We start from the raw sequence: 26,611 nt of genomic DNA, 5'->3' as shown, positions 1-26,611 counted from the left end.
AGCATGGTGTATAAGTTTCATATTATTTGGTTGAGGCAAACTAAAGTTAGAAAACGGAAACAAAAAATTTGTACTTGATCTTAGGTTTTATAATGTTTGGTTGGGGCAAACTTAAGTTACAGAATGGAAACTAAAAATTTTGCAATCTTTCGATTTATAAAGGGGCATAACTCAATAATGGTTAAAGTGACACTACCCAAATTCAACTTGATCTGTGTTTTATCAGTGGAAGTCAAAATTAAACATTGCATTGTATAAAGCATTGATTGTAGTTCATTCAACTTTAATCATGGACAAAGGAAGATAACTCCAATTTTAATAAAAAAAAAAAAATCTTGATATTTAGAAGAAAATAAAAATTTTGCAATTTTTCCATTTATAAAGGGGCATAACTCTAGAACAGTTAAAGTGACTCCACCAAAATTCAAACTTGATTTGTGTTTTGTGGTAATAAGCATTGTGTATAAGTTTCATAACATTTGGTTGAGGCAAACTTAAGTTAGAGAACGGAAACTAAAAATTTTGCAATTTTTCCATTTATAAAGAGGCATAACTCTAGAACGGTTAAAGTGACGCCACCAAAATTCAAACTTGATCTGTATTTTGTGGTTATAAGCATTGTGTATAAGTTTCATAACATTTGGTTGAGGCAAACTCAAGTTAGAGAACGGAAACCAATTTTGGGACGTACAGACAGACGGACAAGGGTAAAACTTAATGCCCCACCGCTACGGCGGGGGCATAAAAATTGAGCAATTGATTGAATTCTTTGAGGGACAAAGAAGAGTCTGATAGAAAGGAAACATGACAGATATTTCTCCTCAAAACGATAGTAACCAATTCTCCAAATATATAGTGAAAGAGAAATGTATTCATTCTATGAGAAGTTTTTTTGGAGTCACTTTACTCTTTGAAAGCCTTGAATTCCCATCTTTTCTTTGACAAATACCAGAAGTTTTCTTGTTTAAAGATTTTTTTTACCAAGTTTTGATGGAAAATTTTGATATGAAGTCCTGTTGTCACTACCAAAGTTTACTAGTACAAGTTTTTTTGAAACTTGGATGGACTTGCATGGGAATTATCCAATCACAGTGCAGTTTTTTTCTTTGACCAGAAGTTTTCTTGTTTAAAGATTTTTTTTACCAAGTTTTGATGGAAAATTTTGATATGAAGTCCTGTTGTCACTACCAAAGTTTACTAGTACAAGTTTTTTTGAAACTTGGATGGACTTGCATGGGAATTATCCAATCACAGTGCAGTTTTTTTCTTTGACCAAAGTTTTGGATAAAAAACTTTGATAGTGACAACTGATAACTTGGACCAAGTTTACCTGGTTAAAGTTCCTTTGACAACTTTGATAGTGACAACAGATGACTTAGACCAAGTTTACCTGGTCAAAGAGAACTTTGACATAGTTAACTTTTATAGTGATAACAGGGCTTTACATTAAACTTATTCACATCAGTGATATTAAATAACTATTTCCATAATTTTTCGTTTTTGGCCTATCTATTTATGTACACCTGAGATGACAAGATAAACATGAAGAACTAAAAATATCCCTGACAAATCATATGGGTCAGGTGCTTTAACTTATTTATAGTTGTTATTTGTGTCTATACCAACTTATTTATACATATAGATGGGCAAGATCTCAGTATATTTTTTCATAACAATTGTTTCAATAGATTTGGCAAATGGTTAACTAATTTTGTCTTTATTTTAAGTTTTAAGTATTATTTTCATTAAAACAGTTTCAACAATTCTTATACATAATTTATTCAAATGATATATAAATAAGATTTATACCCCATGAAAATATAATATAATAAGACAGCTGGTTAAAATATGAAAGACTCCAATATATTTGCCAAATTTGGCTTGTTTTAGAGTCTGTCTTTAAGACTTACATTTTTGGTAGCCATGCAGGTGTTGCTGATCACAGGCACAGTAACGTAATTTTTTTTTATACAATTTTTGTTTCCACAGAGGAACTGATGGAACTTTAAAGACTGATTTAGTTTCTTCCTTTGTCATTTCTGATGGCAGTTTGCAACAATTCAAGTATATATATATCCACCAAAAATTTAATCAGATTGTTATATTCAAAATTGATTATTGCAACACATTCCTGCTTAACAATAAGTATGAGATTCATACACTGAATAATTTCTTTGGTCTTTACACTAAATATAAACGTTGTAGATGTGATGCAATGAGACACAAAATTCACTTAGATATTTATCCATACATTCTGTATTCTGATTCAAAATCATTAATAATTGATGGTTGGTGAGCTTTCACTGACACTTAAGTTCCAAAAAAGTCCACTTTTGCAGATAAACAAACCATATAAAATTGGAAGAAAGTAAATGAGCATTCCTACAAAATCTAACTACCTCAAACAAGACAGAAATGACAAGGACTGCTCGGGGCTCTAGCACATGGTTTCATAAATCACGTAAGTGATAACATGACAACACTTATTTTAATAAATATAAACCTAAATACATATTTGAATATCGTAAGGATGACATTAAAATAGACTTGACTTATGATTCAAGGTTTCATCATTAGTCTCTCAAATTAGCATAAAATACTCCTGTGTGGCAAAATTAAAAATCCATTATCATCAAAAAAAATTATGAGTATTTTATGCTAAATAAATAGAACATTCATATAATTGTGAAGTTCTACCAACCTATACATTCTATTGGTTGGCCACACTCTTTCCCTTGGATTTAAATAGAATTAACTGCAACACTGAAATCAATTCTATAACATGACATGGATTCTGATGGATTCCTTGATGAAGTTCAACTTTTGAACCAATTTTTACAGGTGTAAAAAGTAGTGCTAAAACAATTTGCAGGTCTAAGAAGTTTGCATGAGACCAAAGCCAACAATGCAGGTAACTCATAGAGGGGTCAAAGACAAAAAGACGACTGTTACAAAATATTGAAAACTTGCATAGAGACCTGGGATACACATCAAATTGCACCAGTTTTACAACTGCTTTAGTGGTCACATTCTATATGCAAAATTTAAAATTGAGAGTTAAGAATAAATATTTATATATATATATATATTCTAACACTGTTGGGTGTAATTTTCAGACTTATATATATATATATATATATATATATATATATAATATATATATATATATATTTAAATATTTATTCTTAACTTGTAGGGAATAGATTGGGGAAAAATATTGCAATTAACATGAGATAAGCCTATTAGCCATCTATTATCATTGTCAGTATATGGCTCTCAATTCATTTAGAGAAATCAAAGACAATGTGACAACCATTTACAAAACATTGAAAAATTGAGTAGCATTTTGTTATCCTGACTCTCAAAATTAACATTTGGTGGCAAAACTTGAGAATTGAAATTATGTTCATAATTGGTGATGAATTCATAGGAATATATCATTTTAAATTCTTAAGTGCTAAATGTGTAGTACATAGAGTATCACATCAACACCGAAAAACTTGGTTTTGATTTTGACAATTTGCAACATTTAAATTCTTCCATTTGAAGGAGTGTCCTCTGCACATAACTAAATCACAAAATTTTGGCACTTCTATTTCTCAAGGCATTCACAAAAAAAATTACCTGTAATTTTATCAATGGTATCATTATCATATAATGCAAATGAGCTGGGGTTGTTAGAGAAAAAATTTAAAAGATGCTAGATTAGACATATCTTAACAAAACTACAATCTTTCATATTACCATCAGTCACGGTTCAGTCTGATATTTAACACCAAAATATATTATTACACACAAGAAAATTTATTTGTAACAAAAGCATCAAAATATTTAATAAATTTAAGTCTTCAGGATTCAACTCTTTTCCAATTTCTTAAGTAACCCTAAAATGCATTATTTGAAGCTTGTTGAATTCATTAATATTTTTGCTTCAGTGTTTTTTTGTGGCATGACCTATTTCCATGATAAATCACTGGACCTATTTCTGTACATCTTTCTTCATTTAGATAATATGGTGTAAACTACAAACAATACGAAAAAAAAGATTCTTACCTCTAAAAGGTCTTGAATAAAAAAATGGGCAGTGAACTTCTGAATTCCCTTGTTGCTCATGGAACATTGGGAATACAGTCTGCTGTTTGTATAAATTCCACATTTTTGAATCAATATTTGTGGATATTTATAGAAACATGAACTATGTTATCACAGGATGATTATAAAAGAATTGTCAATTAGAGACTCAGGCTGCTATATTTATTTGGAATCACAAATAGATCCTTGTGGGCTGTGTCTTAAGTGGAAAAATAATGCAGTAATTTCTGTAGTATCAACTGAAGTTCCAACTATCTAATACACTTTTATAATATGTTATTGTATATGTTAGTTTATATTTCCTTGTTAAATTTCTATTCCCTTTTCCTTTAATCCATCTGTCATATATAGCATTCCTATCCAGATGTTTTATTGGTCTCAACAAAATCTATAACTTTTTAATATGATATCCATTTATATTGGGAATTGATCAAAACACTTCAATGTTTAGTTAAATTGTAACTATATTCATCTGTAATTGATCCATTGATGCACTTTACATTACAAAATCATATTGAATAGCTCTCAAGGTTATGTGCAGTCTCCATACAAATCCCAGTAAACATGCCATTATCAAATATGAATGTTTCACCAATGATTTATAATGCAAAGTAGCATTCAAACACTTTACAAACCCTTCTAATGTTAGTCCGTCAGATATCAATAATAAGTTTCATGTACACTTGCAGTACTTAAATAAACTATTTTCCTTTAATAATGCATGATAAAGCTTTGTATTTATTTTCATACAGTCACGATGTTAATCCTGTGATTTTAAATCCAGGAAATTACACTACAAATTGTAGCTGTAAATGTGAAGTACTCAACTATTGTGTTTTCAAAACAGTCAATAAATGATAAAATGACTGACGTCAATAAAAATTAAAACATTTAAATAATTGCAATGCTAACAACAGATGTACAACTTTTTTTTCTTTTTTTTTCACATCTTTTTGTATTAGCTAATGCATAATTCAAACGTGTACTCTCTATTATTCAAAATTTCAAATCCAGTTTTAATTAAAACATAAATTTCAATAATATCACAGATTAGATGCATTTCATGGTGACTTGTCATAAAGACAAAGAAATCAATGAATTCATAATAATTGACAAAATCCAGATTTAATGATTGTAAAACTACTTTTGGTATCAATCTGGAGTACTTGTTCTATAATGCACATTTAACTTACAGAATTAAACATCCTTTTAAAAGTGCTACAGAGAAACTCCCAAACCTGAACTGAGTTAATGACATTTATCAAACATTACCTGAAAATCATGACCAAGATATCCCAGAAAACAATTATAAAACAATTAATAGAACTGATGCTCATTATTAATGTAGAAAACATTTCACCTTCAAAAGTTTTACTTTGTAAACATGCAATACACCTACACTCAGTGGCTACAGATGGAATTTCTGCTCAGTCAAATACCCTCTTTCCTCCTTTTGGTAAATCTTACTTCAAAGCCAAGGCTTTAAATGTAAACTTAATTAAAAGACCAGCCTTTATATGAGAAATAAGAGACAGTTATAAGAAAACAATTACTGCAATCAATTTTTTTAATGTCTTTTCCACACTTAGTAATACTTTTTGTATGGGATCACTGGCATTTTTATTTCTGAGAATGGTGTGTTTAATCTTGTTCAGTCCACTTCAATTTTAGTTTTTGAATTTTGCCAATTGATGTTTTCATGTCTAAGTATAACCATGACAATTATCAGATTACAATTGAAATCCTAATAAAAGAGTATACCAAACATAGTTATATTTATAGTATGTATTAAGTTCAGATGGTGACAACAATATCAGTGATATAATTACCATATGGGATAAAATAACTTAGCAGTCTTTTTTAGGTATTCATAAGAATAAAATTTAACTGAATGAAAACCTCTTTAATAACCATAAAATTTAAAAGAGAGGCGAAAGATACCAAAGGGACATTCAAACTCATAAGTCGAAAATAAACTAACAACGCCATACATGGCTAAAAAAGATAAAGACCAACAGACAAACAATAGTACACAAAACACAACATAGAAACTAAAGACTGAGCAACACGAACCCCACCAAATACTTGAGTGATCTCAGGTGCTCCGTAAGGGTAAGCAGATCCTGCTCCACATGTGGCACCCATCGTGTTGCTCGTGTTAGTACAAACCCGTTAATAAATCTAAATCGGTAGGTCACATTTGGGGAAAAGGGGAAGAGATTGTAGTTATGACAATTGGAAGATATCTGCTATCATCTGTGAAACGGATATTTCATGACAGTCAACCAACTTGTGATGGTAAAATTTATGAAAGGATGATTTCAACTTCACCACTGTGAACTCTTGGTTTAATAGCTTCCTTGTGAGCAGCAACCCTCTATCAAGGAAATCATGATAGGAAATAAGAGCCCTGGAAAATAGTATCAACTGGGAGATATATACTCAGTATGCAGGCACTGCTGGAATGTTGCTACATAGAAATGGAAAGTTCACAATTGGGAAGCTGAAATCATCTCTTTTGTCGTGAAGTTTTGTTTTCAAACGATCATTGCCAATTTCTAGATTTAAGTCAAGATATCAGGCTGACTTAACTATCTGTTGTATCTTTTATCTCAAGTTTGATGGGATAGATGCGTTCAACATTGTCACCAAATTTTGAATTATTCAGTGAGAGAACATCATTTATATAGCGGAAAGTAAAGTTTAAAGATACTGCTAACTTCTTTTCTTTCTTCCTAAGAAGTTCTTGTGTGAAGCGAATGCATTTTCAGGGCTTATTTCTGTTATTTCTGTTATTGGCCAGTAACATCCCTGACTGCTCCAGTATGAAAATCATACACTAGGAAGTAAAAGAATCCCCATGGGTACCACACTGAATAAACAAATTCTCTGTCTTACAGTTACAACTCCCCAAGAGGTTAGAATCCAATTGGCTAGGCTGGATGTAAAAATATACAATGGGGACATTATATTCTGATGTCTCTTGCAGGGAGAATATCATTTTCTCTGCACATTACAGAAACATTACATAAACTCTAAGAAGGGTTCATTGGTAGCAAGTTACATGATATTTCTTGGTATTTGACTGCCCATATCCAACATAGCTCTGTTCTTCTATATATGTCAAAACTTCCCATTCTTCATGACAGTTACCCACTAGCAAAACCTACCTATTAGAATTATCTTTAATGATCTTATTGTGAATATATATGAAATATTTGCCACTGGTCATTAAGCAAACAGCAATCAATTAACCAACCATAATTACCTATTTTTTTTTTTAGTTATTGAAAATAAAAGGCTGACCTCAATTCCATTGTCATAAATAGTCAAACATAGTCAACCATACAAATCCTCAATATAATCCTTTTGTGCTCTATAAAACTCATATCCAAATTTCCATTTAAATTACTTTGAAAAAAAAAACAACCATTGACGTCATAATGAGGGGTCACAGTCTAGTAAAATTGTCAGACTTTTTTAAATCTTCTAATAAACTCAAGTGCACATTATATATATTACCAGTCAATAATGTTATATCATTTTGACAGACACACAATATTTATGTAAGAAGTAAAATAAGACTAAATAAGAGAATTAGGACTTGTTTTGAGCATTGAAATTGAATTTATTAACTTTATTGAGTTGCATCTGCAAAAATTAAAAACCAGTTTCCACCTATCAAGGACAATTAATTATAAAGATTATAAAATAAAATCTTTAGTTGTATCTTTTCAGGAACCTTCTCAAATATACTTGTTCACCTCCATTCCTAAATTTTGGTAAATTCAAATTAATTAAACAGTATATGTAATTAGAACATGACATTTCCGCATAGTAAGAAGAGAGTTGTCAAATAACTGTCAAGATATATTTGTATAATTGATGTTTGTTACCAGGAAGTATTGTATTGCCATGAGATGTCCCATAGCTAAAGTCAAATAATCCAAATATAGAGACACTAACTAAAACCTGCAGAATACAAATAGGGATTTTGTTAACTACACAAGATGTTTTCCTTTTTGCTAACTGGTCATGCTGAGCATGTCAGATGAACAAGTCTAAAACTGAATGTTTTTTTTAGGTAATGGACAATAAAAAGGTTTAATTTTTTTATGTTTGTTTTATTGGCTTTTTTTTGTTCTTTCACTTTTGTTCATATGTATCTAGTTCTAGTATTAGACACATGACAATTGTTCATGCTTGTCTTATTCTTAGTATTAGACATATGGCAATTGTTCATAATAATGTCTTCTATTATTACATACACCTGACAATTGTTCATACTTGTCTTATTCTAATATTACAGACACATGACAATTGTTCATAGTTATCTTGTTTTAGTATTAGACACACCACATAACAATTGTTCATACTTGTCTAGTTCTAGTATTAGACGCATGACAATTGTTCATACTTGTCTCGTTATAGTATTAGACACATGACAATTGTTCATACTTGTCAAGTTCCAATATTAGACACATGGCAATTGTTCATACTTGTCTAGTTCTACTATTACAGACACATGACAATTATTCAAACTTAGCACATTTAGTCTGGGAAAACATGATTTATTTATTAGTTGTAATTGACTTTGAACTAGCTTTCAGTAACTGTGAGTACTCTTATATTGGTGCTTTGTGTCTATTAAACTGTTTGTATGTTAGTTGTTCTTGTGCTTTGAACCCACTCTAAAAAAATGACCTATATACCTTAATATAACACAAGGTACCCAATTCACATTTTTTGAGAAATGACACTTGGTTGAGAACTTTTGTTATATTTTGATTCCATTGTTGACTTGTTATGTAGTAAATCTGCATTAAATTATCTATAAAATGATGTATGACATACTTATTTCTGTTATCAGAATCATTTGAAGCAGGCCTTCCAAATAGCACAACCGTAAATTATTTCCTACTCTGGTGGATGGTTGTCTCATTGGCAGTCAAACCACAACTCCTTATTTTTATATACATGACAGAGGTGTAAGACTTGGTGGATGGTTGTCTCATTGGCAGTCAAACCACAACTCCTTATTTTTATATACATGACAGAGGTGTGAGACTTGGTGGATGGTTGTCTCATTGGCAGTCAAACCACAACTCCTTATTTTTATATACATGACAGAGGTGTAAGACTTGGTGGATGGTTGTCTCATTGGCAGTCAAACCACAACTTATTTTTATATACATGACAAAGGTGTAAGACTTGGTGGATCCCACTGTCATTGCAGCTAGCAATAAATAACAGTTCAAATACCTTAAATAAAAGTTGTCATTGATTTGTGACCCCTGTGCTAAGTACAAAAATATATAAGCAAATACAATATCTTATATCGTGTACAACTGTCTAGATATTTGATGGGTATAACCAATAGGGCTGTATTGAGCCCATATTAACTGTATGTTCATATGTTCCCTCTGTAGACTGGTACCATCAGTCATAATTTACTACTTGAAATTCATCTTTTAATTTACACCCATTAAGTCAGTCATGCAGGTAGATATGTAGCTGTGTAATTACAAAATCATGGCAAAATAGTATTGTCAGTAATTAATATCAATCAATGTTCACCTTTTTGTACTGTTTGATATGGCAACATTGAAGGAGACCAAATTACTTAGTTTTCTGACCTTTATGTAATAACATTCTGTATAACAACTACTTGTAAAAAGAGAAGATTAATTAACTGTACAATCAGCAATTTCAAATGACTAAAATTGTAGAGTAATGATTGACAATTAATACATACCTGGTTTTCTGCTAATATGTGCAAAATGATTGTTGATTTCCATAGTGGATTCATGAGGTACCAATGGATCTGAAAATAAAAAGAATTGGTAGGAAATGGATGCCATTTATGAAATCCCTTTCTTTCCAAATAGTTTACACAATATTTCTAGGCAGATTTAACATTGTCGTTCAGACTAACATTCAAATCACCTCTCCTTGACTCAGGTTAATTTGATCTAAGATATAATGAGTTTCTAGAAAAAAATCTTCTCTTCAAAATATATAAACTTTTTTATGAGTTGATCAAGTCTTTAAACAAATGAAAATTGAGCTTTAAACTTTTCTTAAAGGTAACATACATGTATAGAAATTTTGCTTCTTGTTTGAGAAACAACTTAAGAAAAAAGTACAAATAATTATTTTTGCCATTTCTATGAGATTGCCTTCTATAAACTTCCATAAGATTTTTTTACTCATAAATGCTTATTATTTGTTTGGTCTGTCTATTGACCACTACTGATCAGAAACTGCTCTCTTTACAGATAACAGGAAATAATACCTCAACAACCTGACAGCTAATTATTCAGGGGAAAAAGTTAGCGAATTTAAGCTTTTTTTCCCCTTTAGTTTCAACATATTGGGGCATATTGCATTTATCCATTATACATCTCTAATTCAACCCACTCAGGTTATGATTACCAAACCCTATTTCCACTTTACAAATACTTTACTTAAACTAGAGGCTCTCAAGAGCCTGTGTCGCTCACCTGTAATTACTGATGCTTTGGAAATCATGTAAAATAAGGTTAAAATCATAATTAATAGTATTAGATATTAGATATTATAATGATATCTAAGATAATTACAAAAAAACTGCAAAATTTTTGTAAAATTACTAACTCAGGGGCAGCAACCCAACAACGGATTGTCGGATTCGTCTGAAAATTTCAGGGCAGATAAATCTAAATCTGATGAACATTTTTGCTACCTGTCAGATTTGCTCTAAATGCTTTAGTTTCAGAGATATAAACCAAAAACTGCATTTTACCCCTATGTTCTATTTTTAACCAAGTCGGCCATGATAGTTGGAAGGCGGGGTCATCGGAATTTTTTTTTAAACTATATACCCTAATAATGATTATGGCCAAGTATGGTTAAATTTGTCTCAGTAGTTTCAGAGAAGAAGATTTTTGTAAAAGATTACAAAAATTTACAAAAAATTGTTAAAAATTGACTATTAAGGGCAATAACTCCTAAAGGGGTCGACTGACAATTTTGGTCCTAACAGCTTATTTGTAGATCTTACTTTGCTGAACATTATTGCTGTTTACAGTTTATCTCTATCTATAATAATATTCAAGATAATAACCAAAAACTTCAAAATTTCCTTAAAATTACCAATTCAGGGGCAGCAACCCAACAACAGGTTGTCAGATTTGTCTGAAAATTTCAGGGCAGATAGATCTTGACCTGATAATCAGTTTTACCCATGTCAGATTTACTCTAAATGCTTTGGTTTCAGAGATATTAGCCAAAATCTACATTTTACCCCTATGTTCTATTTTTAGCCATGGTGGCCATCTTGGTTGACGCCGACAAAATATCAACAATTCAGCATGGTTAGTGTTATGATAGAGAGTAACCAATTTTTTCCAGCTAAGGTGTAAATTGTTGTGTTTTATCCCAGCATCTTTCACATCAAAATTAAAGGATAAACACATTTTATTGAATTTCAATGGATATAAAAAAAAAATTCTAAATTAAATCTTAGACATAATCAAACAATATAAATAGGTTTATAGGTACAAAAGATATGCATGGCTACCTCTTTGTAAAACCATTTTCAGGACAAGTGTTTTTCAAGGCTTAGATAAAACATTCAACCATTCCTATTATCCTGTTTCTAAAAACAATGATTCTAAGAATAGCACTAGCTGAAGTCAACACATGAAAACTACAGAAAAATTCCAAAAATTCCTATCAAATATAGCCAAATCTATTTATAATCCTCAAGTATCAATAATATTCTAAAAACAAGCCCATTAAATCATGAATTCATCAATAATAATCTTGCAAGGAACAAAAACAAGTTTTTACAGCAGGAATTTTTTTATTAATTCTCTATGATATAATTGGATCCTTTTGCTGTTATCAGAGCAAGTTATTTATAGTTCTTCATTACAGAATTACTAGAAGATCAATACAGGCATGCTTTGTGTGGGGTACTATTCTATTTTGATTTAGATGGCATCCTGTTGTCTTCCAATACTAAATATAAATATCTAAAAATGTTAAATGATTTCTCTATTTAGTAGGCCTATGAAGAAAATTAAAACACCTTAAGTGTCCCGTGTACTTGTAGCATTAAACACTATGCAACTTGATTTTATTTTTTCATATGGATAAACAAATACAGACTTCATTAATCAAAATGTAATGAATTAGTGACAATGAAGCATATCCTTCACAAGTCTTCTAGACAGCTGTAATGTATTTACATGCACCAAAGACTCCTATTAAATTACTCTAGCATGACCAAATTAACTAATTAGCTGGGTTTATTTTAGATTTCTCTTTTTTTTAAATATCAGAATTGAATGATTTGTACTTTTAACTACAATATAAAACCTAACATATTTTGTATATACAGTACTAAACACAAAATAGATGCATTTAATTCTTATAATAGAATTTCTCAGTTTAAAATGTTAAATTGAATATTTCATAAGAATTGTCATTGAAACAAAACCAAACTAAGTAACCAAAGCTGCTATAGTATTATTTCTATCGAAGAACAGTTATCAAGAACATATTGTGTTCTAGATCTAAAGTTCTTAACTTTCTTAGTGATTCAAGAACACTTCTTGATGTTCTAGAAAAGTTCTTCTAAGTTCAAATTTTTTGCAGGAGTAATAGGTTTGTCGGATAAGACAATTTGAATTGTCTTGCATTTTGTGCTGCTATGCATAATAGTGGCAATATTGATTGAAATGAATCCACAACACTGTTGAGGCACTTGGCTATTTTCTGCTCAAACAAATAGATTAAGCAACACTTTCCTTCATAATAAATGAGAGTTAAAATTGAGAATAAGATACATGCAAGTATTAAATAAACAAAAGTGAAAAAATCTTTCCATGCATGGTTGATTTCTGTTAAAGGATCTAAAAGGAGCCAGTATACATATAATGCTTTATATCCCCATTCCCCCTACCTTATGACAAATAAAAGACACAATATTTTTATGTGAAAACCAAATACTATCAAGAACAATTGAGTGGTGACAATGATAACATAACCTTGCTAGAAAACTTTTTCACATTCAAATATTACAATACAAAACATTAGGAAAACAAAATGTATTACCGTTATCTGGATGTTCACATTTATTATCACCAAAATCTTGGATCACTAAATGATCAACATAAATACCAATACCTAACATAAAAGTACAAATGTGGCTTACCAATAACAATGTAACCATGTTCTGACTTATCATGTTTACATTGGCATATCATTAGTCTATTTTTGAACACTTATAGGTCAACCCCTTAAATCTATATCTATTTTGGTATCCACAAATATACTTGTTTGCATAACATTTAATGAGCACTATCTTTATATATAAAACTTGATGATAAAAGGTAAATTTAAGGGGAGTCAATACAGTTCTTCATTTACTAATGTTTTTGTTATTTTGAGATATGTTGTGGAACTAGATAAACAGTTTGAAAACTTGATTGAAATTTCAAATTAGTTACCCTAAAATATGTTTATTTATTTTAGGATGGAAGGATTGGTGTTTAACATCCAGTGGCTAATATTACATACTTATCAGGACAAGATCATGTTTATGTGATCTGAGTATAAATCCAGATTTGTACTAGACTGACATGCTCCGCTGGACTTTTAATGTGCTATAGTACACAAGGAAACAGTCCACAGGAAGATATGTCACCCTACCCTGAAACATTATTCTGTCTCTGAGCCAACCATTTATGGCTCTAATAAATGCAGTATGCTAAGCAGGAAAGCAGCAAGCACTAATTTTTAATTTTTTTTATTTGACCCAGACAGGGGCTCAGACAAATTTGAACCCCTACCCCAACCTCTCACACTTGAAGCAAGCATGCTTCCACAAAACCATTATAGGGGTTTCCGTATTTAGTAGATCAAGGTTCTGTAATTGTCATTTTCTAATAACTTTTAATGAACTTGGTATTTGTACTAGACCAAAATACTGATGTTTAAATAGTATTTACTCAACAAATGTACATTTTGTCTCTTCAGTGATGCTCATGACCAGAATATTTAACTAGCATTTTACCTCTATCTTTTTTTTTTAACCATGGTGGCAACTTTGGTCAGTGGGCTGGATCACTGGATATATTTTCTAAACTGGATACTCTCTAAATGGATGAATGTAGCTAAGTTTTGTTACTATTTAGCTATATAGTTTTCAAAGAAGATTTTTGGAGAATAAAAAGCCAGGAAGATGGACACTTGATACCAAGTGTTGGCAATACTCTTTACCATCTTTGACCCTTCTAAAAAATTAATTTTAACCTGAGTTGCTGTTTATTGACAATATGATTGACTATCATCTACAATAATATCCTGACATAAAGTGCATATTAGTATGGAACCTTTATACTTTCTACTGAGGCAGAACACAACATTACTTAAACAGGTATAAAAGAATCTGATACTGCTTACCTCTGAAAAGGCTAAGAACAGTACCTCTGAAAAGCCTATGAACAGCAACACTTTCTGATTGCTAATGTGTCCAAATGCTAATCAAGCATACATCAAACTTCAAAACTGACTTATTATACCAATTCACTTTGCTGTTATTTTGATACTAACAAAACTTATTTTCAGCAACAAAACATCTTTGTTTAGGATACCAAAAAGTTAAACAATTCATTAAGAAGTATTGAACTTTCTAGACAATAATTAACATTCCAAGAGGAATACCACAGGAGGTCAGAGTATGTGTGTTGTAGTTTGACCTCTGTCAAGTCTCCTGTGACGTCAGTCAATTCACCTTCCACAGGGAAACAGTCCTAAAAAATTCTCATTAACACTTCTGGCTTAATGATTACAGACGATCATACAAAATACTACAGCTATTTATAGCACCAAGATCTAAATGTATACACAGACAACCCAACAGAAACTGGTAAAAACATTATATCAAACACCTTGTTTTTGCCAAAATTTACAAAACTTGCCAAAATATTCCACTCTTCTAACTAATTTAGTACATGTTTTTATGCCATCTAATTTTATTCAAGTTTGATAAATCCATCTGATTTCTTGTCTGATTGTTAATATTAGAACTCTTATAAAAATAGTTATCTTGCTCCTTAGACTCAGCAAGTTAGGTTTCCTGTACCAATAACAGCCTTCTTTAACTTTAGAGGTCCTACCTTGTAGAGCTTTACTAAACCAACCATAACCCATGCCTAACCCTAACAGTCAGCCCTAACCCTAAACCCTAACCTTAACCTAAAAAAAAAACTTTACCCAAATTACCCAAACAGTAGACTGAAAGCAAACTCTGTAGTAAAAGGACCCATAAAGTTAAAAAAAATAATGCCCAAATAACCAACCAAAAAAAGAATTTATATTTCCGGATAAAAGCCAACCACTGTTAACTGATCTAAACAAAATCAATAATTCAAAAAGATTAAAACAATAAATAATACTGAATTAAAATACATTACACAGAAGATATATTTATAAAACTGCATACCAAAGAAGATTAGCATGGTTGCAATCCCTTTCTGTATGATTAAAAAGAGATGTGGTGCTACATCAATGAGACAGCAGCCCAACAACAAACAGCAGCAAACAATACACCATAATTGGTATCTAAAATGCAGTATACAGCAGGGAGTGATCCCTTAAGGACTGACTTGCATTCTTAAATATATGTGTAAATTTAACTCCTATTTGTGTGTCAAAGTATAAAAGGTAACAGTACAAGTAACTTGTAAATCTGATAATAATTTGAAAGTTTTGGTATATGACAAAATATGGAATTTTCTGCACTTTATCTCAAAATCAATTTCAAAAACTGACTTCCAAGATATTTATTACCTTGATTAATCATGGAACTATTAGCTGAAAGATTTGTAATTGTTGTTAATCAAATGGTCTTTTTCTTCCATTCTAATCCCCAGCGACTTGTTCAATAACATATAATTCAAGTCTGTACAATATTGTAATTTATCAACAAGTTTTTTATGTCAAATCCCCTGACGAGCTTTTCAATATAGCTGGGTATTAATGGAAGTCCTTGAGTATGTTTACACAGAGCATTCACCTTTGTGGTCCCAGAAAAGATTCAATCTCAAGGTTGCAGTATAAAAATAACTAGCTTATAATAATTGGAAATCTTATAAGAAAACAAACTTAATATAACATGTATGGTTCACTAAACCTGAAAAGTCTAACGATTTGGTGACGTCACAATTGACATTTCATGACTACAGATGAATTCGTTCCCTGCCACTGAGAAATGTGATTATTCTTTTATATTTGATTTATTCAGAAAGATCAGACTATACTGCACATTATATTAAACTTAACGCAATATGTCGCCATACTTAACACAGAGAGGATTATAGTAAAAATCCTATAAATAAAAATTATCGTCAAAATGTAATTAATTTCTATGAATGATAAATATATCTATGAACACTATAGAGTAAAATGTTGTTGAACTTATGTATTATCATTTTACATTGAATTTTGAAAACATACCAGTACTGGTCTTATATTTCAAATTTCAAGGTTACATAATAGAGGTACAAAAATCTTTACTTTATGATTCAGGTCCCATACACATGATACAGAAAATAAGTTACTCCTGGTTATTCAAGAAGAGGACTTAAACCATTATTCATATCTAAAATTTCAAGTATTCTGTTTTTAAACAACCATTTTTATTGGCCACTATTTCAAAATAGTCTGACTGTCTACTTTTGATACTACAAGTACTTGTATATATCTAGAACAAAACTTAAAAATAAGAATCTTTTAGCTACATGGACAGCAAAAGAGGGACGAAAGATACCAGAGGGACAGTCAAACTCATAGATAGAAAACAAACTGACAACGCCATGGCCAAAAATAAAAAGACAAACAGACAAATAATAGTACAGATGACACAACATAGAAAACTAAGGACTAAGCAACACGAACCCCACCAAAAACTGGGGGTGATCTCAGGTGCTCCGGAAGGATAAGAAGATCCTGCTCCACATGTGGCACCCGTCGTGTTGCTTATGTTATTACAAATCCGGTAAATAGTCTAATTCGGTAAGTCACAGCAACTAACAAATGACAGTCCTAATAATAGCCAACAAGTTTTGTGACTAAATAACACACGCTCTTGTCTCCTTCAGGAATATTATGTAGAAAAGCATAATACTCTAAAAAATGTCAAAATAAAGATTCTAGAAAAATCAGTCATAATAACCTTTGGAAGTCATAATTGACCATTTGTGTACACCTTAATGCAATTTGTCAACCTTATAGATCATCGGTGATGGACTGCCCCATAAATGCTGATGTCACAAGAGAAAACATTTGATTTCAGGGAGATTATGTAACTGTAGTATTATTGATTCTTTTGCTGAATTATGTGCAGTGACAAATATTACATGCATATTAAAGACTGCCAAAAAAGTTCCTTAAAAGTGTGTCAACCAGAATGAACAGGTGGAAATATGAACTGCCACTTGAAAAAGAGGGTTGGTATCTGTGAAAACAGCAGAAATTTTGTCTTGCAACAGGTCCTCCACATACCACACAAACTTTTACTGCAAGTTTTTCTTTAACCTGCAGAAAATGTGGCCAAAATTATTCTCCCAAAAGTCAATAGGTCAAGTTATGTGGAATCTTGGATCAAGAGTGCTGAAATACCAAATCAACCACAATTAGGAGACCGAAACACTTCTGTGTACAGCTATCGCAACACCAAATGTACCATAATGATTCTGAACTATTACAGTATGAACCTGGCACAGACAGTCCACTACCAAGTTCTATGCAAGCACACATATGTGATTTTAAGGTTATTAGGTAATGTTCAATACCTCATATATTTTCAAAGCATATTCAGATTTAAGAAACATTTGTGCTGCAATGAGAAAATTGACCAGGAAACTCTAGAAAACTTGTTTTGATCCCATACTAGGAATGTAACCATAGAACCTTTGGCAGAGTATAATGAGCTTCAGGAGTATTTTCCTAGCACAGCTGATGGAGTATAAACAGATATCAGCCTATTACAACTTCAGTAATAGACAAGATCAATTACAAACCATTCAGAGACACATCAGTGACATTTAGAAGCTATGATGTGCTTAAATGCTTTTCATTTCCCCGTTTATAATCATCATTCATATGTAGATCATTTGCATCTCAAGATGTCAGGAAATCTTACGACTTCTCTACACATTAAGAACTAAACAGCCTTCTGTTGTTTCAGAAGAGCCTTGCCAAATAATATAAAATATCCATAGCTTCTATCCCCACTTTCACCCTGGTCCTTAACCTAGATTTCCCTAGATGTACTTAACCCCTACAGTTAAATACTAATCTAATGAATAATGGTGTCAAAATTATGCCTTTCTTTTTGTTTTTATGCTCAAGATGAACAATATCATCTTCTATAATGTACATGGTATATTTATAAATAATGTGTCTACAATGAGTTTATATCTGAGAAGAAAAGGATAATTACACTATTTACCTAATTACAACATAGCTACAGGGCAGTTGTGATAAATATTTACACGTAATTCAGTGACTTTCCTTTTCATGTATTACTTTAGACAAATGGATGTACGAGTGTGGGACTTTGAGTGTAGTAGTTGCTGAACTGCCTTGAAGAAGTGTTTGAGGAAAAGAGACTATCAAACTATTTCAATCATCATATAATATAAAAAAAAAACTGAAAGATATGAGCACAGCTGCTTTTTCCAACTTCTTATATGATATAAGCAGAAATTGCTAACTCAATGTATTGTTATTGAAACCCAACAAATCGCTCAGATCAAGAATGAAAACAGCAGGTGTAAAAACTCATGTCCTGTAGACAGGTAGAGAAAATAGGTGCTTTGTTGAATTCTGTAAAACAAGTTTCAAGGAGTTACGGATTTACAGGGAGTGAAGGGTATGACGATAAAACAAAACATGATCACTATGTGTATCTAGAACTTGGCTTCCAGAAGACACAATAATTATTCACACACTTCATTTGTACTCATCTGATTAATTGGTATTGTGGCCAAGTGTAACAAATTTGATTACTATCAATACATTTCAATTTGTTTCTTTATACTGTGGATTCATTATTATTCGTGGGATATCAATTTTTGTGGATTTTGTTGGTAAAAGTGAACCATGAATTTAACTGTTCAACTAAGTACCAATTTTCTAGAGGCTAATGTATGCAAACTTGGGCAAAACCACAAAGTCAAATATCCATGAAAATCAAATTTTTCCTGAAACCACGAAAATTGGTACCCACGAAAATAAATGAATTCACAGTACCATACTAATAGCATTCTGACATATTAAAAAAATTCAAACAAAAATATCTTTCTGAAAAAACTATGGCTGGGTCTAAAGTAGAACCAAATTTATGATTCAATTCACATGAGATTTTTTTATGAAGAAGCATCAAATCTATTTTAAGATGGTGAATGATCAAAAAGCCTTCTGAAAGATTTTGCTGTATGTGTACTTTCTTGAGTCAGTTTTTGTGACTCTTTTACTAGTTGAAATAAGTATCAGAAAACCCAAATGGTTAGAACTTAGAAGCTATTTGGATTCAGAAAGGGCTGATTGTTCTGAATAGGTTTTTTGGCTAATGACGTTCAACTGATTGTTATACACAGCTTCAAAAATATGACTGCATCATTAGTATCAATGGTATGAGTTTACCTTGTAGAAAATATTTGGTCAAAAAGTTGTTGAATTTTTCATTTTTGGTTTTCTATACAACTGATTTTTTCCAGACATCCTTTTTTTTTTTTGCCCCAAGAAATGCATATAGAGGACAATTTATGAACAAAAACAATTCACAATATAATTACAATGAAAACACATGTGTATAAGCCCTTCTCTTTATTGATGTAGGAAACTAAATTATGCATACTTTTTAAAACTAAGGTGTATATTTTTATTCTAAAACAATATACTGGAGATATCTTTATAGTATACTTGGTTATTATATTCATCACTTGAAATTAAATATCTAGTTCTATTTAATAGTCTATTTCATCTCTATTCTCTTGCTGTGGTTCACTAGCAGAATTCAATCTTGAGATCCTTAGCATATTTTGCTGGAAATGTGATTTACAAACAGATTTCCACCTCAAAATAACATGACAGTTATGATTTCTCTACTATGTAAACAACACTACCACATTATCTTATCAATCAGAAATTTCCGATCTAATAAAATGGTCTTTTGGATAAATCTTGATGTACATACAAGTCAGATTGTTAAAAGTTAAAGTGATTTAGAACTTGACATCAGAATTCTTTTTACACAATTACAAAAATTTATGACAAAGAGGACAACTTTTCTTTTCCTTATTATCTATTTCAAGTATAGCCACAGATAAGATTAGCATTATTTAAATACCAATATTTTTTCACTGACTGAGATTATGTATGTTGGACTCTAAATGTCTTAAAATAGGGTTGCTGTCTTAATTACCTATTCTCTGATCTCTTACATTGTCTTAAGTTATAGGGGTCAGCCTCCAAATGTTTTGCAAAACTTTGTATAATAAACAATAATATGCTTTTAACCCCTATGTTCTATCTAAAGTTATTTGGTAACAGTGGCAATGTTGGCAAGTCAGCATGCATAATCAATGTAGTTTTAAAACTAGACCCACACAGTTTTGTGTTTATTGGTCCAGTTATTATTTTTCAAGAAAAGATTTTTGAAAAAGTTTGAATTGAAAATGGACAACACATGAGGACACAGTTGGCATAATCAGCAACTAAAAGCAACCTAATAAATATGCAATTACCTAGCAATCTCTAGTATTCAGGTATTCTTAACTCTAGTTTTCACCTGACAATACCTGTATCAGTGTGAATCTTTCTATAGTTTATTCATATCAAATACCAAAGAGTTACAATCCACAATCATAAACAATTCTGATCAATGAATCACTACATATAAAAGTACTGCATCCTGAATACATTGACTGAATTGTTTCACACTCTAATAACATAATCAGTCACTTAAAATAAGCTCTGTAGTCAAAGAAAGAAAACGTATACCCAGAAATAACTGCTACAATTTATCAAGCAAATGGGTTATTTTTCCCCCCTGAATTTCTTAGAAATAAACATTAAAGTAAAATATGACAGATTGGTTCCATTTATTCAAAGCTCTCTCCAGAATATACCAAGAGCAAACAGAACCAATATGCTTGGAAAACTTTTAAGAGTAAAATAGCGTGGTCAAACTAACCTAACTTTTATTCTTAAATAAAGTTTGTTCTTCATGAAAAATGACTTTTAAATGTCCTAAAATTAACACCACAGAAGTAAGAACTCATTATTTGTACACAAAAAAATATTTTCTTCAGGAAAATGAGTTCTTTTTAACTATGAATATTTTTATAAAATGTATAAGGAATAAATCTATTTTTGAATGAGTGCTGTTATGTATACCTGACAACTAAAATTTAAATCCTGTTTAATGGCACTACTCTGCATATGACCTTCTTCCCTACATAATATGTTTTATGTATAAATTGTTCATCACATTTATATTAACATGATGCTATATATCATGTGTATCAAACTTTACTCATCAGAGGCTTAAAATGAAATTTATCCTTTACAAGTTAGTTTTATCTACTTACATTTAAAGTTTAAAAATCCTCCATTTGACGACATCATTTATAGTTTAGTAAATCGGAGTACTTCAGAGCACTATAAATAATCCATTTACTAAAATATATTCACTTTTCACTGAGAGAAATCTTACAACATCACACATTCAATGCATCAAAATGAAGATTTCAAAAACATACAATTTTGATCAATATTTTTTTGAATTCAGACAGACTTGTTTATCAGACTGCATATAAGGTTTCTACTGCTGTGTATACAACGTAGATAAATACAGATCTTAAATGCATGTAAGTTTTCTGCTTCCAATCACTGCTAAAATAAAACTTTTATCCGCTATATATCTTAATTACATTGAAATACACATGTAGCAGACAAGTAAATTGTATGAAAGCAAGAGTTATAGTTTCTGATCTTCCACGTAAATGTCAAAGACTTCAATAAATAGTATTTATTGGAAAATAAGTCCAAAACAATGTAATATATATAGACTTCAGTTCACCATGAAATGTAAATGAATGCTATACAATTCACTGTAAAAAGTCAATATATATCCATTTATATAAAACCTATTATGTTCTGAAATAATGACCAATCCAGGTGAATTGTACCTTGAAACGTGATGCAAATATTTACATATTCTACATCGATATGTTGTAAGAAGTCTGTAATAATCACATAGAAATGGTGTACACTAAAGTAATTTGTATTGTGTATGAATCAACACCCAAACTACTTATTGTATGACCTTGACATTAAGTTGTAATCAAACTATAACCCAAATAACCCTGTTATTTAAATATTACATGTGTATGAACACTCCTGCACACAATGCTCATATAAATATATATTTAGAAAGCTATTTAACAAATAAAGACTTCATTTATCTTTTTCTTTATTTTTGGTTTGGAAATACCCAGTGGTTTCTCAATTTTTACTTAAATAATGACTTATATTAATAAATCATCAGTACAATTTTTGTCTTTATAGAAAATAATCAGGTCAAGTAAAGTTTGTTTAAGTAGAAGGTTTCTCCTATATGTTGACTGTTGTTCTGGTAAAACTGATTAAAATTTGCACTTGGTTTAAGGAAAAGGCAGCAGCTAAAATTGACTTAAAATTCATCAAATTTGAAAAGGACAGTCATATGATCATACTGCACAGCATTTCTACGGTCTCCATTTAATTCCCTTCAGATTCTTAAGTTTATCTCTGTTTCACAATGTTCTTGACTTACTATAGCCTAGGGTATGGGTTTTGCTCATTTTAAATCTGTACCGTCACCATGTTATTGTTCATATCCTTGTCTTATAGTCTAAATTGGATCAAGTTGTATCTCATTGGCAATCACAGCACATCTCCTTACTTTTATATCTATATTGGGTCTCATATCAACATCAAAATAAAAAGAATTAAGCATAAACTGTTAACACAGAGATATGTCTCGCCTATTTGTTATTTTAATAATGCAAATGTTGAAATTAAAATAGCAATACTTTAACATGTAAGTTATGCAAATATTCAAAGTCAATGAACCATGACTGAAGGTACAGGGCTAAACCATCTCCATGGGAATGAAATGTGCCAATGCTAATACAACTGCAAACAAAATACCATTGACTTTTCATAACATTAGTGGTTCATCTTAAACTGACCTAATCACAAACTAAGCAAAAGTTTCAAAGTCAATAGACCATGACTGAGGGGTAAGGACCAAATATTCTCCATGGAAATGAGATGTGCTAATGCTTATATAACTGCATACCAATTATCATTGACCTTAGTAACCACTCACAGTTCCCCTTAAAATGACCTAATCACTAACTAATACATGAAAACTAAGCAAAAGTTTCAAAGTCAATAGACCATGAATGAGGGGACGATGCCAAATAATCTCCATGGAAATGAGATATGCCAATACTTATTCAACTGCATACCAAATATCATTGACCTTCCACTAGTGGTTCCCCATAAACTGACCTAATCACAAACTAATACATGTAAACTAAGCAAAGTTTCAAAGTCAATAGACCTTGACTGAGGGGGCAGGGCCAAATAATCTCCATGGTAATGAGATGTGCCAATGCTAATACAACTGCATATCAAATATCATTGACCTACCACTAGTGGTTCACCATGAACTAGACCTAATCACAAACTAATACATTGTTGATGCCGTAGCTGTCGCCGTCCCTGTCGCCGCCGCTTGCTGACGCCAGAAACAGCATACCTATGTCTCGCTTTCTGACTCCGTCAAGGCGAGACAAAAACCATTATATCAACATTCATGCATAATAATATCAATCATTTCATGAAATGGTTCATAGGAAAGTTACCTATATGTAGTTCACACAGAAGCAAGTTGAAATCAATGTTTCTGGGGGATTGTCATGAAGTTCATATCTACGGTACATTAAAATAAACTTTCTGAGGAAACTGCAAAGCAACATCAATGAATGTGAAACATTTCCAAGATTAAGTTTGCATTTCTTTTTCCAACAGATTATGAGTGTGATCATGGTAATGTTAAGTAATGTACTTTGGTAAAGTTCAATTAAAACAATCTTGAGTCAGCATGAGATGTGCTTGGAGCTTGGATGGTTGAATGTACAGGCATAAATCTTCATATCAATGCACTGAACAAGTGATGATGGTGTGAGATTTCTCTTTTCAAACTCTGTAGTGGTCAGCCATTAACATTGCCATGCAAGCTCCTCCGTTAAGTTGTGCATTTGTCTATGCAAAGATCAGTAATACTAAAAACAAATTTTCACATGACATCTAACTCCATAGGTCCAAAAGTATGACATATGAAATTATTGAAATGGTCAGAAAAAATGTGACACCTATTGTCTATGAATCTATCACTACAATGGTCAGCCATAAAAGTTTATCACATGACTTGTTTGTGGTTACATCTTTAAAGGAAATTTAATTTACAAGTCTTATTTCCTATGTTCATGATGACAGTACATGGTTACCTTTCCTATAACAATTAACATAAACAAAATATAAGTTATATAAACAATAGCCAAATATGATCAAGAAGGGTAGGTAGAGGAGGGAATATCATCAATTTTTCAGATACCTCTTCCCCCCCCCTCCAAAAAAAAAAAAAACCACACACACAAACAACAACATGATAACATCTGGATGTCTTAAAGATGGTTTAATGCAAATAACTAACATCTGTGAATTATTACTATTTCTACTATCAAAAATTGGTTCAGCTACTTAGCAGAGTGCTCTTTATTCTTGTCTCATACATTAGTCCATTTTCATCTCATCTTTTATTCTGTTCAAATGCTACATATCTTTTTTTAGGTTATTTAAAAATAGAGCAATTTATTCTGTGTACAAAACACATCTAAATTTTTAACACTGGTTAATTATTTATTTATGTGAAATATACATCCAAGCAGGGGACTTTTCTCTTGTTAAATAGAGTTAACCAATAGACTAGTTGAAAGAAAAATTTATTCAATGACTGTTAAGGTTGACAACAATATACATAAATTTAATATCAATACCTATAAATATGAAATGTGACCCTGAAGCGTGTTATTAACTTTTCTGTAACTAACAACTATTGACCTTACTCATTAAAAAATAAAATATTTATGGATGATTTCACAATTAAAATGAATGGTTTTTTAAATAAATTTGATCAAATACATTAATATATATATAAATATTGATATTTTAGTAATGCAGAATTGGTTTCACCACATTAAGGACAGTTCAATACAATATTGTCAATTTTTCTATGTTTTGTTTAGGGTTCAGTTATACAGTGACATGTAAAAAAGGATAAACTAGTTTATTTTCCCATGATTCTAAAGATTAGTAATAAGATATTATCTGCAAACAGTTCCTGTGAAATAAATATAACTATATTTAAATTATTTTTCTTATTTAACAACATTTCCTTGGAGTGTTGTATTTTTGTTATTTTACGTTTTACTATACACTTTTCATGTAGTTTTAATTTTTTCACAGTACCCGTAGACAAATCCTCAAAAAATCTATTTGATAAAAATCAAAGATAGGTAATCAACAACTGCATACTGCAATTCTGTCAAATGTTGTCTCATACCTACATAAACTATATTAGATTTTACATTGATGGACAAAATCAATATTTCCCCACTTTCAGTAGGAATTTAAATCAAAGTGACCATATATAATAGCACTAATGAGGATAATGGACATGAATGTACAGCAATATGATTTGTTTTGCAATGGTGAACCAGGAACTTAACAAACTGTGAATACCGAAGGACTTTTGGTGAATACTAAATGGGATGGGAAAAAGTCCATGTTCTAAATAAATGATCAAAAATAGTATGGAATAACAAAAAGTGAAATAAATATGGATATTTACAAAAGAATTATGTAATACAATACATAAAGGGTTCCATGAAGGGCACTTGATTAGTGTTGGGAGTACTTTGTAACCTTGTGACAAAATGTTTTCTTTGATACAGACCAGTAGAATGAGCATAGTCCATGATGGTTAATGATACAACATAAATCAACTGATTAAATTAAATATGATAAGATGGGCAACTTTACTTCTGATTAATTTATTCTGGAATCAAATTCACAACAGAACCAGAATCAAAGTATGGTCAGCGCTGTGAGCCAACCAATCTAATTTGATGAACTATACTTTCAAATTTTACACTTAAAAACAATTTCTTAACAAAAGTTTTGTTATAAGCAGTTGTTGGAAACTCTATGTTTTAAAAGAATTGAAAGGTATAAACAGACAATCCTGGTTTAATTATCTCTTTTATTAAACAACAGTTTAATAATCTTTTGTTAATAGTTGTCTTAATGGCAATCATACCACATTTCCTAAGAATGATATGATGAATAT

General features: G+C 31.0%; 1 protein-coding gene across 6 annotated transcripts in view; it reads right to left on the bottom strand.

Moving 5' to 3' along the window:
• Window positions 1-26,611, bottom strand: part of LOC127730608 (histone deacetylase 4-like) — a 153,045-nt gene that overhangs the window by 79,031 nt on the left and 47,403 nt on the right. For 4 of the 6 annotated variants that reach the window (XM_052239068.1, XM_052239072.1, XM_052239069.1 and 1 more), the window contains exon 4: window positions 9,848-9,916. In XM_052239068.1, the coding sequence (XP_052095028.1) occupies window positions 9,848-9,916 (69 nt within the window). Of the gene's footprint in view, window positions 1-4,053; window positions 4,214-9,847; window positions 9,917-21,740; window positions 22,449-26,611 lie in introns of those variants that run through there. The other 2 variants (XM_052239070.1, XM_052239071.1) reach the window with 2 other exon arrangements.

This window comes from Mytilus californianus, unplaced genomic scaffold (genome assembly GCF_021869535.1).
Source record: "Mytilus californianus isolate M0D057914Y unplaced genomic scaffold, xbMytCali1.0.p SCAF_2, whole genome shotgun sequence".
NCBI classification, from domain to species: Eukaryota; Metazoa; Mollusca; class Bivalvia; order Mytilida; family Mytilidae; genus Mytilus; species Mytilus californianus.
This window is presented reverse-complemented; position numbering and strand designations above follow the sequence as displayed.